The following is a 16,104-nucleotide window of genomic DNA, read 5'->3' as shown; positions in this document are numbered from 1 at the left end:
AAACCAAATTAAAAAAAACTTTGCAAGTGACAACTCACATATCCTGCCAATCTTCCAACACTAAAACCAAAGGATAAACCAGTAGCAATTTCTACCTTGCTATTTTTAGTTTCTCACAAGTCTCCTTTTTTATTTCAACTGTTTTGGATTTTCTTTACATAATTAACACTATTTTAATAAAAGCTCACTTTCTAGTATATTTTTAGTAGAATGTTTATTATTTCTCTGGTTAAAAACCACAATCTATTATCTTACCCATCCATAAGCAGTACTTCGCTCATGTTCCTGAGTGACATCAGCTACATAGGCAAATATCACAGAGAACGTGACTGAGAAGACTCCAGATATGGAAATCATTGCAAAATACCACCTATAAAAAGATTATTTTAAGCATTCATGAAAGAAGTAGTGTATATACACTTTTATAATCAAAACCAAAGATATCATATAAAGGTTATACACCAAAATATAAATTGTAAAAATACACGTATATTTAAAGATATAAAGGACAACTAATAAAATTATAATCAAGATGGAGAGGAAGTAGAAACATACCAATACTGTCGTTGCTCAAGGGGTGTCAGTACATGCAGTTTAAAAACATGAAAAAGTAGGAGTACGCAATAAAGTTAGTTTTAATGGTAGCCAGAACAGAAATTAAAACTTTCTAAATTTCTGAGTTTTAGCTGAGAAAAATACATACACACAAAAGCAGGAAGCATTTTAAAAATTAATATAAGACAAAAAATTTCTACCGTATAAAATAGATGCTTAACAAAAATCTAGTTAAAATATTAGCCAACAGAATCTCATCGAACAAAATGTAGTATTTTAATTCTAGGATGTAATGATGCTTCAATATTAGAAATCTATTAATATAATTAATCATGGTAACAGATTTAAGGAGAAAGTTCAAATAATCTCCACTGATACTAATGGCATCAAAACTTGATATTCCCTTGATTTTAAGAAAGAAAATCCCTAACCAAAATAGGAACTGGTATTTTTCAACCCAAAAGCTAGTTTGATATTCAAGGATGAAACATAAAATTTCCTTCGTATACATGAGGAAGACAGGTCCATACTCATCACTTTTATTTAACAATAATGAAAGATTTCTATTTTATGCATTAGTCAATACAAGCAATAGAAACAGCTGCATGACAACTGGAAGAGAAGAGGTAAAACCATTTTAAGATTCTAAAGAAAAAAATTGTAAGATATTGAGAGGACACTGAAAAAACAAAAAAACTAATGCATCAGAGAAGTAGGACTTGTTCTTGAACAGAAAGAATCAATACCAAAAAGTATTTTATAAAAATCTATCTGGTAGGAGCCAAAATGATTCCTTATAGGTAGTCAACACATTTAGAACATGACAAATATTGACATAAAATTCCTATCAGATAACCAAACGAGAGTATTCATATTGAGTATCCCCCAAATCTATCAGTTGCATTTAAACCCAAAATGACTGAAACACAAAAGACCCTTCCATTCTAAACTGTGTTATTCACATAGGAATAGCATCTCAGCAACAGGAATTCTGACCAAAATATCATTCATTCTTTGGGCTCAATAAAAACTAAGTTACAAGTCAGGTACAAATTTCAACACATTTTTATTAACCAAATGACTTTGGTTATTACATGCTAATTATTCTCTCCCTATTTATCATGAAAAAATAAGATCAAATTAAAATTCACATTATGATTCAGAATAGGCTGCTGGACATAATACGGTACACACTAAAGTGACTCCTGCCCCCTTTTAAAAAATTAATTCATTTTTGTCTGCATTGGGTCTTTGTTGCTGGATGCAGGCTTTCACGAGTTGTGGCGGGTGGGCTTCTCATTGCAGTGGCTTATTGTGGGGCACCAGCTCTAGGGCACGAGGCTTCAATAGCTGTGGCACACTGGCCTACTTGCCCAGTGGCATGTGGAATCTTCCTGGGCCAGGGATCAAATTCATGTCCCGTGCATTGGCAGACAGAATTCCAACTGGACCATCAGGAAAGTTGGACTCTTGACTTTTGATGTAAACTATGTTCATGTCAGTGCCCTAGAACAGGGGTCTTCAACCCCCAGGCAGTGGACTGTGGCCTGTTAGGAAGCGGGCCACCCAGTGAGAGGTGAGCAAGAGAAGCTTCACCTGCTGTTCCCCATGGCTCCCCACTGCTCTCATTACAACCAGAAACACACACCCACCCCTCCTTGTCTGTGAAAAAATTGTCTTCTGTGAAACTGGTCCCTGGTGCCAAAAAGCTTGGGGATTGCTGCATGAGCTGACAAAAACAACACATCTTCAAAGTCAAATGAGCCACAACTGAGTGAGTACAGAGACTGTCTGCTCCCTCCCAGGACCCAATCATGTAACTTACCTCACGACAAATACAACTGCCCTTAGAGACATCTTTTATTTCTATTCTTCACCTAAGTAACTATCTTAGACTTAATTTCATGTCCTCATTTATAAAATGGACATGATGGCAACTGCCTACTTGTTTTCAGTATTAGCAAAGAGTTCAAATGAAAATACAGGAACAATTGGTCTGCAAAGGTTGAAAAGTGCACTGTATGTATTGTCCATATGTGACTCCAAACAGACAGTCATGATGGAGGGCCTAGTCACTCACCATGGACTGATTCTCATCAGTGGAATTGGGAAGCAGGTGAAGAAGACAGTGACAAGAAGAAAGGGCTTCCTTCCCCACACATCAGACAGTGCACCTATGAGTGGGGCACTCAAAAACGAGAGCAGACCCTGGAGAAGAAAGCAGAAGGGTCAAATTTATAATGTGATTCCCTCAATTACTTATAATTTTCATTTTCTAAATGAATTTCTAAATGCTCTAATTCATTTTAGTGGCTCTGAAACAGAGTAATTTGTAACATTAAATACAACCTGTTTTTTTTTTTAAAAATTCTAACAAAATTTGTAAGCATGCTATTTGAGAGGGAAGAAAAGGATAAAAGCTTGTTTTCTGGGTGAAACTGGAAAAGTGAGGTGATATGAAATATATATACTCACAGCTGGCCCTTAATGTGAACACACACCAAAGGTATGGGAAGAACCCAGACACTTAATTCATTTTATAAAAACATACAGTGTATCTATTACGTGCAAAGCTCTGAATTAAGCGGTGAAAGGAAGACACTCAGATGAATACATACCTTCTGCTCTCAAAGGGCTTGTAAGCTAATAGGGATACACAGGATGAATGTGCATATACTAAATGTCCATAAAAGAAGTAGATTCTATTTGTCTGATGAATTTAGGATCAGTTCAGTTCAGTTCAGTCGCTCAGTCGTGTCTGACTCTTTGTGACCCCATGAATCGCAGCACGCCAGGCTTCCCTGTCCATCACCAACTCCCAGAGTTCACTCAGATTCACATTCATCGAGTCCATGATGCCATTCAGCCATCTCATCCTCTGCCGTCCCCTTCTCCTCCTGCCCCCAATCCCTCCCAGCATCAGAGTCTTTTCCAATGAGTCAACTCTTAGCATGAGGTGGCCAAAGTATTGAAGGTTCAGCTTTAGTGTCATTCCTTCCAAAGAAATCCCAGGGCTGATTTCCTTCAGAATGGACTGGTTGCATCTCCTTGCAGTCCAAGGGACTCTCAAGAGTCTTCTCCAACACCACAGTTCAAAAGCATCAATTCTTCGGCGCTCAGCTTTCTTCATAGTCCAACTCTCACATCCATACATGACCACAGGAAAAACCATAGCCTTGACTAGATGTACCTTAGTCAGCAAAGTAATGTCTCTGCTTTTGAATATGCTATCTAGGTTGGTCATAACTTTTCTTCCAAGGAGTAAGCATCTTTTAATTTCATGGCTGCAGTCACCATCTGCAGTGATTTTGGAGCCCCCAAAAATAAAGTCTGACACTGTTTCCACTGTTTTCCCATCTATTTCCCATGAATTTAGGATAGAGATAATGAGAAGTTGCACAAGAGCTGAGGCTAAAGGGAGGCAAGAGCACCACCACACATAAGCAAAGAAAGTAAAAAAATGTCGCTGGTCACTCTGCTGGCTGACCACTTCCATATCAATTTCTTTTTTGATGTCAGGGCCCTTTGAGGTGGCCACAGGCCTGCCTCTCAGACTCTGTTGGTGCCACTGTCCTCCCTTTAGATGCTATGCCTATATGCATGGCCACCACCACTTACATTATGAATAGTTTTCCAATCTCTTTTCTGAGTTCTGTGTCTATAGTCAAATGGACTTTCCTACTTGGACATTTAACATGAACACTGTTCCCTATAAACCTGACCAAACACCCACATCCTATCTTGGCTAAGAAGCTGTCCAAAACTTCCCCATCATTCCTTTGCTCCCCAAGGTGATTTTTCAGACCATTCTCTTATAATGACTTCTCTAGGTCTATCCCTTGCTGTGATGCATTTCAGCATTTCTTGCCTGGATTTAAATAAAAAAATCTACTGTTCCCTGCCCTTCGTTCTACTTCCTTTCAATCTGTCCTCCACATAATCCCAAGAGAAACCTTGATGAGCTGCAACTTCAGTTCTTTGATCCCCTGTTTAAAAATCTCAACTGTGCAGAACTGAAATTCTTCAAGTGTTTGAACTCTGCTTTTAAATAGTAAAATTAAAAATGAGTGGTGGAAAACCAAGATAGATGAGATAAGAGCGGGGAGATGTTGATAAATAATGAAACTAGATGATGAGTACATGGGTGTTTATTATCTTATTCTCTCTTTTTGTATATCTGAATTTTCATAATATATTAAAAAAAAATCTTCAGCACAGCATACAGATAGAACCCTTAAAAATCTAGTACCTAGCACACATCCTATGCTTTGGCTATATGCAATACTTCTTAGTTTTCTGAACATACTACATTCCTTTGTGCAAATGGGCATTTGCAAGGCCCTTGCTGTGCTTGTAGGCATTTTCCACACTTGGACCTGGTAAACGACTAGTCATTCTTTTCAACTCTGGGCCAGGAGTACCTCTTCCTCTATTTTCTTAGCTACTCAAACAGAATTAATCACATTGGTTTCTGAGGGGTGCAAAACAAATAACTCCTGTCCCCACTCTGGCACATATCTCTTCTATTGTAACTATGATACTCTATTACAATTACTTGTTATTTGTCTATCTTCTTTATTAGATTAGAAATTGAGATTAAGGTTAGAGGAATGATTTTCTTTCATCTCTGTACCCTTGGTACCTACCACACAGTCCGGTGATAAAGGTTTGCAAAGAGGTTTGGTAACCTGAATAGAACTTTTATGAGGAAATCAACTCATGTTTCTAAAGCTGAGAAGAGAAACAACAGGATTCTAATCCGCTATCAGCCACTAGTAAACCCAGAGACAATGGGCCAGGAGACAGGTAAACCGAAGCAAGGGGGAGGTAAGACTAAGACTCAGTGGAGGGGAGGTAAGCTTAGGAGAAAAGCATTTGACTCCTCTAAAATAAAATATTAATCTATGCCTATCCTTGGAAGAAAAGCTATGACAAAACTAGACAACATATTAAAAAGCAGAGACATTACTTTGCCAACAAAGGTCCTTACAGTCAAAGCTATGGTTTTTCCAGTAGTCAGGTATGCATGTGAGAGTTGGACCATAAAGAAGGCTGAGCACTGAAGAAGTGATGCTTTTGAACCGTGATGCTGGAGAAGACTCTTGAGAGTCCCTTGAACTGCAAGGAGATCAAACCAATCAATCCTAAAGGAAATCAATCCTGAATATTCAATGGAGGAACTGACGCTGAAGCTGAAGCTCTAATACTCTAGCCACCTGATGGGAAGAGCTGACTCATTAGAAAAGACCCTGATGCTGGGAAAGACTGACGGCGTGAGGAGAAGGGGACGACAGAGGACTAGACAGTTGGATGATATCACTGACTCAATGGACATGAGTTTGAGCAAGCTCAGGGAGATGTTGATGGGCAGGGAGGTCTGGTATGCTGCAGTCCATGGGATTGCAAAGAGTTGGACAAGACTGAGCGACTGAACAACAAGGCATCAAACTGTGCAATTTATAAGACACATTGGATTTCCAGCATTTGGTCTGTTTTTGCATCAAAAGAGTTAAATGATCTCTTTAACTAAGAGCCAAACAGAAGCAGGGCTGAAATTCATGCCCTGCAACATCAGTTTTATAAATTTAGAAAAGCAAATCTTTTATGTTGCTTTAAAATCCTCTAAAAATATCAAATACCTGAGTTCTTGGGTAGTATAGAACTGGTCAAGGAAAACATGGTAATAAATTTAAGAGGACAAAAGAATAGAAATAAGAATCATCTCAAAAACAGTAACAAAATCTAAACACAAAGAACCCTGGAAAATTTTTTGGACAGTTCTGATTTTATATTTCATACAATAAGATATGGAATGCATGCCATTAAAACAAAGGACATGAGAAGGCCAAGAATTAAAGTTTTATTTAAAATAATGCAGTTTTTACAAAAAAAAAAAAAAGATACTATTATCTAGATTCTGGGTTTCAATTGTAATTTAATCTATTAAGTAATTATTATTTTAAAATAATGCTCAGTGACAACTGTTGTTCAGTTGCTCAGTAGTGTCTGACTCTTTGTGACCCCATGGACTGCAGCCCACCAGGCTCCCCTGTTTTACACCATCTCCCAGAGTTTGCTCAAACTCATGTCCATTGAAAAGATGATGCCATTCAACTATCTCATCCTCTGTCACCCCCTTCTCCTCCTGACCTCAATCTTTCAATCATTAAAAGATCATTGTATTTTTTAAAAATAATTCTCAGTGACAACAGATACTCAAAATAGCCTCTGGGAGAACCTACATTTATTATGATGCTGAAATACAATCTAATAAAATACTTGCCTCTTTGGAAAACTTGTATTTCTCAAAAATCAAAGACTTTCTTCTGTTTCAGAATTACTTCTTCATCACCCAATCCATCCTAGATCCTATCATGACACATTATTAGAATAGTAGATTGAGAAGGATATCTGTACCTTGACTAGGCAAGTACTGCAGCAGTCCTAAAGAGGAAGAGCATGATTTGCAAATGAGAAAATATTTAAAGATTAAAACCAGACTGGGACTTCGCCGGTGGTCCAGTGGTTAAGACGCCACACTCCAAATGCAGGGGACACAGGTTTGATCCCTGGTCTGGGAACTAAGATACCACATGCCACAAAGCATGGGCAAACAACACCACCACCAGAGTGACATCAAAATCTTAGCCTTTAGCATAAATATAGTTGGCTCTCATTATCTACACTGGTTATGTTCTGTAAGTTTCCCACGAACACTGAATTAAGAGAATCTGGAACTGCTGTTGTAGAGGAAACAGAAGGTTGTATTCTTACCATTCTCTGGTCACATATTTTAATTAACTAATCAATATATAACCTTGGTTAATGTGTATTTCTCTTGAAAGATGACTTATTTAATATGTAGGCTGCTGACTTATTAACACTGAAGTCTCAGCCTCAGCACTATGACTCATGTCTGAATGAGGCTTATCTAACACAGTATTTTCTCCATAATGTATATCAACACTCCCCTACACTAAGAAACACTTAACAACACTTGGTCATTTTAAATGGGAAAATTGTCAACAAAAGGAACAAAAATGCAAGATGCATAGCACTACATGGACTGCAAAATGGACATGCTCACAGTATGAGACCTGAAACAAAAAGAGTGTCCTTTGTCCAGCCTCAGCTGGAAACATGCAGCTGGGCAACTCAGACTACCTCCTCATGTCACACATGCATGAACACGAAAGCACTGTACTGACTCAGAGGTTGCAGATGAATTTAGTGAGTAGGCAGATTTTGCAAACAAGAAATCTGGAAGTAACAAGGGCTGAATGTACTAAGCCATGCTATCAGGGTTCAGTGACTACTGGATAAAACATGGTGTGCAGAGTCCAGTGTGGACCAAGAATTAGTATGTCAGTTTTGTAAATTAGCTTCCCAGTCCAGTAGATTTTTAAGGAGGCATAATTAACTGGTCAGTAATCCTAACATGGCCTTCAGTTCACTTCATTTGCTCAGTCGTGTCCGACTCTTTGTGACGCTCTGGACTGCAGCACACCAGGCTTCTGTGTCTATCACCAATTCCCAGTGCTTGCTCAAACTCACATCCACTGAGTCGGTTATGACATCCAACCATCTCATCCTCTGCCATCCCCTTCTCCTGACTGCTGCCTTCAATCTTTCAGGGTCTTTTCCAGTGAGTCAGTCCCCTGCATCAGGTGGCCAAAGTATTGGCGTTTCAGCTTCAGCATCAGTCCTTCCAATGAATATTCAGGACTGATTTCCTTTAGGATTGACTGGTTTGATCTCCTGGCAGTCCAAGGGACTCTCAAGAGTCTTCTCCAACACCACAGTTTAAAAGCATCAGTTCTTCAGCTCTCGGCTTTCTTTATAGTCCAACTCTCACATCCATACATGACTACTGGAAAAACCATAGCTTTGACTAGATGGACCTTTGTTGGCAAAGTGATGTCTCTGCTTTTTAATATGCTGTCTAGGTTAGTCATAGCTTTTCTTCCAAGGACCAAAAGTCTTTTAATTTCATGGCTGCATTCACCATCTGCAGTAATTTTGAAGCCCAAGAAAAGAAAGTCTCTCACTATTTCCATTGTTTCCCCATCTATTTGCCATGAAGTGATGGGACCAGACGCCATGATCTTAGTTTTTTGAATGTTGAGCTTTAAGCCAGCTTTTTCGCTCTCCTCTTTCATTTGCATCAAAAGAGTCTTTAGTTCCTTTTCTCTTTCTGCCATAATGGTAGACATGGCCTTACAGGCTCTAATTTGACAAAATAGCAATTAAAGCTTATTGTTGAATTAAATACAATTATCTATAAACTTTTTAAAGCATATAAAGAATGGCAATTACAACTCACTTGAAGCAAAAATACATGAATTTTATACTTTATACAGCTATCATAAAAGTATTAAGCATAAGGTGTCCTTAACATAAGCAGCTGACAAATATTTGACTAAATAAATGTGTCAATACTGTTAAAGTTTTAAAACTAAAAAATTTTTTTGTTTTGTTTCCTTCAAATATTTTAATTAACTCTGTAACTCAGTATGAGAAAAATGGTACCCAAGAAAAATAAGATATAGTCATTTAAATGCTTTTGAAAACTTTAATTTTTCAATGAAAAAGTTCACATCTTATGACATCCTTTATAAGCCACATATAGACATAGATTACTCCCAAATTATATCATTCACTTTGATTTTGCATACAGTATTTTACTAATAATGACTTTCATCTCTTTCATTTTTTAAAAGGAGATCAAAGAGAAATTTTCACACTGATGGGATTGTTTTTATTTATATAACTGACAAATGCAAATTTTTCACATAAAAAATAGTCCTAAAACAAGAAGCACCTTTCAGACCTAGGATACATTATACCCTACACAGTACACAGCTTTTCTTTCCAGGACGCACAACAATCAGTTTTATAGGACAAATGACAAATATGACACACTAAAATCCAGGAAAGGTGATTTGAAAAGCATGAGGAAGGTCTAAGAACAGCTAGTAATTCTGAAACTTCTGGGAGAGACCAATACGGGCAAGAGGGCTGAAATGTTTTCTTTTGATTAAGGGAGAAAAGAGATGGATATAGGGAAGATCCACTGAAACAAAATTTTAATTAAAATATAAAGAAACAGACTGTTTTCACTTAATCTTAGAAGTAATAGGGCCATTACTTCAAATTGATTCCAAGAAAAAATAACAGCACATCTATATGCCACTCTGTTCTATGGCTTTCACACAAATGTCTTACCCTATGAGAAGGGTACTACTAGGGTAAGTAACTAGCCTAAGGCTCAGGGCTCATAAGCAGCAGAACCAGGATTCAGCTCAGGCTGAGGTGGCTCTAAGACCTGAGATTAACCCGGCCCATAATTCAAATCAATTATCACACTATTTTTCTTACTAACATTTTAGTGTCTCTGTCCTGAAGCACACAAAGTACTAGACTTTACCTACTTGTGAATTCTCTTAAGCACATTTCAATAAATGTATAAATTACCAGTCTGTTATAAAATGATATTTAAAATTTATGAAGTCATCTCTCTCAAGTAGTTTGCTTTACAATATTGTTTACAGATAATTAAAAGGATAGTTTTTATCCAACTTCCTGTCCGAATTAAGGAAGCAAGATTGTGTACGTGTGTGTATGAAAAACACTTCTGTATTTAGTAATACTGACGAGTACCTAAAAGGGGACTTTAAAGGTATCTTGTTTTTTATTTTTTAATTCTTAGAGACATCAGTCAACAATTTCTCTGTGTGTTTGTGCTATGCAATGGTTAATGATTTAATTCATGAAATCGCAGGATGAGACAGTTTGGCAGTAATTCCTAGGCTCAGATAAACTCTTGACATCTTAAATGTCCCTGTATGAGTGTTCAGGCAGAGGCTCTACATGACCATGTCCTTGATCAGACTTAACCATCCAGTCTAGACTGAGAAGAAGCATTCCATGTGAATCCTTGTGGTCAAGCCCTGGGATGGATTGCTGGGTCTTCCACTTTCCCCCTCTTTCAGCCTCTTGCTGTGATGTTAAAGCTAGACAAGAATAAAGCAGCATGCTTTAGAGGCACTTTGCTCATACTGATTGACCCAGCTATATACCAATCCTGGACATCCAGCCAACTTAGTTTTAGTTAGTTTGGGACACTGATGAAGATATCTAGTTTTTAAATATGTATAAAATAAGCTAAAGAAGAAAGCTATAAGAAGTTTCAAGGTGGACACTGGGCAATCAGACCAACTGTCTTCATGAATAATATTATTAGTCACTCCATCTGGTCATATTAAATCCAGCAGTAATAACTTGACTTCATCTACTAAGTCAAACCACAGCATCTCAGCCTGGTTATACTTCCAATGAAGTGTAGCCAAAACTACTTTAGTGGTTAGTTTTATGTGTCAGTTTGGCTAGGCTATAGTACCCAGTTATTTAGTCAAACACTAGCATGGGTGTTGCCATGAAGCTAATTTGTAGATGTGGTCTAACATCTACAATTAAATGGCTTTAAAGGGTATTTTTGTTGTTTAGTTGCTAGGTCATGTCCAACTCTTTGTGACCCCATGGGCTATAACCCGCCAGGTTCCTCTATCCATGGGACTTCCCAGGTAAGAATACTGGAATGGGTTGCCATTTCCATCTCCAGGGGCTCTTCCCAACCCAGGGATTGAACCCATGTCTCCTGCATTGGCAGGCAAATTTTTTACCAACAAGCCAGCCACCAGGGAAACCAAAGTAAAGGGTAGTACCCTCAATAATATGGGAGTCTCATTTAAGTCAGTTGAAGGCCTTACGAGGAAAATCTGAGGTTTCCAGAGGAAAAAATTCTGCCTCAGACTGTAGCATCCTCAGGACTGTAACATCAACTCTGGCCAAATTTCCAGCCTGTCCTACATATTTCAGACTTGCTAGCCCCACAATCATGTGAGCCAATTCCTTAAAGTAAGCCTCTTTATACAAATATTCCATTGGTCTTATTTCTCTGGAGAACTCTAACACAACTTATTGCTAGTCATATAACAATGTCTGCTATATATTTCAATATCATAAAGATAAAAATTGCTAGTGAAAAAATTTTTGAGTAGGACTTTGAAAACCTGAGAAGTATGATTAAGTATGAGTTTTCCCCTTTATAACTGTTAAGATGAACAGGTACTAAATTAACAATCATTAAAATGAGAGGATTAATGCAAAACAAATTTCATTATTGAAAAATTAAGAATTGAACAATCTTTATTAGAAAAATAAAGAACTTGAAGACACTTCATAAAAGTAGCCAGCAAATAATGTAAAAATACCTAACCTCACTTGTAATTAAAAAAATACAAATAAAATTACAGTGAGACATCATTCTCAAGCTATCAAATTGGTAAAGATCTGAAAAGTAATACTTGTATTGGAGGATGGTGAAACAGATATACATACTGCTGATGGGTGTGTGAAATGGCACAGTTGCTCTAGGAGATAATGTGGTACTATATATTCAAGATTTCTTAAAATGCCCACACTTTTCTACTCACTAGTTAAAATTTTACAACTCTATTTCTAAGGAAACAATAAAAATATATAAAGATTTATTTTAAAAATTTACTCAGAATTATCTTCAATAGTTTACAATTAGAAACCACTTATACAGGGAAATAGATAAACAAATTATGGAATATTAATACAATGGAGTATCATATAACCATTGCAGACAATACACGTAGTTTTTACTTTGCATGGTAGTATGGAACTGAAAGAAATGACTGCAAGCTGAAACCATGTAGTTATTCTAATCAATGGGAAAAACTGATTTATTCTTTGACTTTCAGAAATTTTTGTCAGAACAGTGAAAATTCTTTTACTATCACTTATAAATGTCTAGTGAGATGAAAGAAATAGAAAAACTAGTATTTATTTAGTACATCGTAATTTAAAGCATTAATAATTAAAATGTTCTTTGTAAAAAAAATCATTAAGAGTCATAAGACTAGCACTTTTCTTCTTTGAAAGTCTTACATGATGCACATATCTTCTATGAACTGGAAAACTGTCATAAGCATTTCTAGGTTTGGATCAGATTCCAACATATCACTGGGTCAAAGAGGCAACACAATACACGTTTTGCTTTACATGCATGAACTAAGAGATGCACAGTGACCAGGTCATTAACACTTTGAAATGTCACAACGGGTTATGACGTGCATCTGTTATTGACATAGTGTTTTGTGGACTGAGGAGTTAGCAGTTATTTATATTTTATGCAACTACTCACAGTTAATACATATGGTAGTGGAAATCTGAATTGTGTGTTGGGAGACTCATGCTATTTAGCTGAACTGTGGCAACTGAAATTTGTGTGTACTACAACATGCAAAGAGAGGGCTGCTTGTACTTCATGTAGTTTTAATGTCATGGGGAAATTAGTAAGGTATAATTAGCAAATGCTGATATAAGGGAAAAAGAAACATAGTTACAGTCTCTAAGTAAGCTGGATCTTGACTTTATCAAAAGGACTATAAAAAAGCCTGGAAGAACTTTTAATTCAACAATATTTGTTGTTGTTTAGTCACTAGGTTGTGCCCAACTCTTTGGTGACTCCATGGACTGTGGCCTGCCATGTTCTGCCCATGGGATTCTCCAGGCAAGAATACTGGAGTGTGTTGCCATTTCCTTCTTCAGGGGATCTTACAGACCCAGGGATCAAACCCACATCTCCTGCACTGGCAGGTCAACTCTTTACCATCTGAGCCACCAGGGAAGCTGAGTGCTAAGAACTATGCTGGGGATAGCAGTGAGCAAAGTGGACAAAAATCCACGTCTTTAAGAAACTTTCAGTCTAAAAGAGGAGGAGTGAGGAGAACACAATAACAAGATAAAGCAAAATATACAGCATGTCAAAGGAGAGATAATGCTTTGGAGAAAAAGCAGAGTAAGAGGATTAAGAGTGATGAGAACTGGATACATTACTCAAGATGGCAGTCAGTGAAGCCTTCACTGACAAAATAACATCCAGGTGAGGAGATGAGGGTTAGAGAGTAGACTTTCAAAACCTGGGAAAAGCAAGCAGAAAAAACCCAGTACCTGCAGAGCCTTCAGGCAGAAATAGGCTGAGGAAGTTGTGGCTGCAGCAAGGTCAGTAGGAAGTGGAACAGAGTAGAAGGATGCTGTCAAGAGACAATGGGGGTTGGGGTTGGGTTGGTTAAGAAAAGTGCCACAGGGACCCCCAGAGGTCCAGTGTTTAAGACTGTGCGCCTCCAATACAGGGGACAAAGGTTCAATCCTTGGTCAGGAAACTAAGATTCCACACGTTGCTTAGCACAGTGTGTGTGTGTGTGTGTGTATATATATATATATAAACATATACATACACATATTATACATACATATACACACACACACACACGTGTGTGTGTGTGTGTGTGTATAAAAGAGAGGAAGAAGAATGCCACCAACTGGTTTATATTTTATCATGATCTCTACCAGAGGGCTTCCCTGGTAGCTCAGTTGGTAAAGAATACACCTGCAATGCAGGAGACCCTGGTTTGATTCCTGGGTTGGGAAGTTCCCCTGGAGAAGAGACGGGTTACTCACTCCAGTGTTCTTGGACTTCCCTTGTGGCTCAGATGGTAGAGTCCACCTGCAATGAAGGAGACCTGGGTTTGATCCCTGCATCAGGAATATCCTCTGGAGGAGGACATGGCTACCCAAACCAGTATTCTTGTCTGGAGACTCCCATGGACAGAGGAGACTGGTATAGTCCACCAGGCTGCAAAGAGTCAGACATAACTGAGCCACTAAGCACAGTACACACAGCACTGAAAGGGGAACAAGTAGAGTTTTGATGATGGTTCTATTCTGAAGTAGAATTTGCTGATGGATTGGGTTCTGGATATGTATGGAAGAGAAAGAAGACTGATTCTAGGAATTTTGGCATAAGCAAGAATGGCATGACAAGTAACTATTATGAGGAAGACTTGTGAGTTGGTCAGGCTGGAGGGGAAGACCAGGAATTTAGTTTTGGAGCTGTTAACTTTCAAATATTATTATGCAAGGAAGTAGAGATGTCTATTAGGCAACTGAATATACAAAGTCTAAAGTTCCAGCTCAAGGTCTAGGAAGATACTTACTTGAGAGTTTAAAGTCTTAAGTCTGATGATATCATTAAAGGAGTTAAGTATAGAAAGAAAAAAGAAATTGTCCCTGGCTTGAGCCCCTTATCTGTCAGAAGTCTAGGAGATGAAGAACATAAATTACTTGTCAGTAACAGGGTTAAGAAAGAAATTAATTTGAAAACACAATTTTTAGAAACTCAAATTACTGTATGACCCAGAAATTCTACTCCTAGCAATGTACCTATGATAAAGTGAAAACAATGTCCATATCAAAACTTGTATACAAATGTTCAAAGCAGCATTATTCACAATAATATAAAAAACCAGAAACAACCCCAAAATGTCTATCAACTGATAAATGGATAAACTGTGGTATGGATACAGAGTGAAATACTGTTTGGCCGTAAAAAGAATAAAGTACTAATAAGTACTACAGGTGAAATTTGAAAACACCATAAGAAAAGAAGTCAGTCATAAAAGACCATACTGTATATTCCATTTATGTGAAATGTCCAGAATAGACAAACCAATAGAGACAGAAAGCAGATTTGTACTTGAGATTAGGGAGGAATGAGGAGTACAGGATTTATTTTTGTAGCAATGAAAATGTGATAAAATTGACTGTGTTGATGGCTGCACAACCCTGAGTATAATGAAAAAACCATACATGCACTTTAAATGGATGACTTGCATGGTAGGTGAATTATATCTCAGTAAAGCTGCTGCAATAACCAAAACCACAAACAAACAACCCCCTGCCCAGCTGGAGAATTCACAAAAGAGAACTGGTTACTCTTGTATACTTACTTTATTGATGCTCACCCCAAATCTATTATGATAGTAAACTTACAAAGTGAAAGTTAACTGTAGAAAATCTACAAAGATGAACAAACTGTATGAGGAAGAAAATTAAATCCACATTCTTTCAAACTTCAGGTGATTCCTTTTCAATCATTTCCCCCCCCACCCCCCCACCCCCACCCCCCCCGCTTACTTACATTTATTTTGGTCAAAATAAAGCTGAAATCATACTATATTACATTATACCACACATATGTATGTGTGGCTATACCACACATATCTATTCTTCTGATTTTAAGGAATTTAAAAAGTTTCTACACGTTTATTATTACAAACAGTCCTTTAGCCGAATCTCTGAATAACTCAATTTGAGAAGAACAAATTTCTAGAACTGCAATTACTTTGTTAAAATATGTGAATATTTTTTTAACTCTAAAAATACTGCCTCCCAGAAAAGCTACACCAATTTACCCTCTCATCAACAGTGCAAGGGGACACAATTTACCACAAATTGAACTAGTTCTTGTCAGTTTAAAATTTTTTACCAATGTGCATGAAAAAACATTGTCTTATTTAATTTGGGACTAATTTCTTAATAGTGATAAACTTATTTTCACATTGACGTCTTTTGTAAACTGCCAGCTTACATCCTTCTTTGCCCTTCTGGGATATTAGT

The 16,104-nt window shown here is 37.4% G+C and overlaps 1 protein-coding gene across 1 annotated transcript in view; it reads right to left on the bottom strand.

The window, feature by feature from the left end:
• Positions 1 to 16,104, bottom strand: part of MFSD14B (major facilitator superfamily domain containing 14B) — a 123,077-nt gene that overhangs the window by 30,832 nt on the left and 76,141 nt on the right. The window contains exons 4-5 of the mRNA XM_068974114.1: positions 2,636 to 2,763; positions 256 to 370 (exon numbers count right to left, since the gene is read on the bottom strand). Coding sequence (XP_068830215.1) covers positions 256 to 370; positions 2,636 to 2,763 — 243 coding nt within the window. The remainder of the gene's footprint in view (positions 1 to 255; positions 371 to 2,635; positions 2,764 to 16,104) is intronic.

This window comes from Capricornis sumatraensis, chromosome 6, assembly GCF_032405125.1.
Source record: "Capricornis sumatraensis isolate serow.1 chromosome 6, serow.2, whole genome shotgun sequence".
Taxonomy (NCBI): domain Eukaryota; kingdom Metazoa; phylum Chordata; class Mammalia; order Artiodactyla; family Bovidae; genus Capricornis; species Capricornis sumatraensis.
This window is presented reverse-complemented; position numbering and strand designations above follow the sequence as displayed.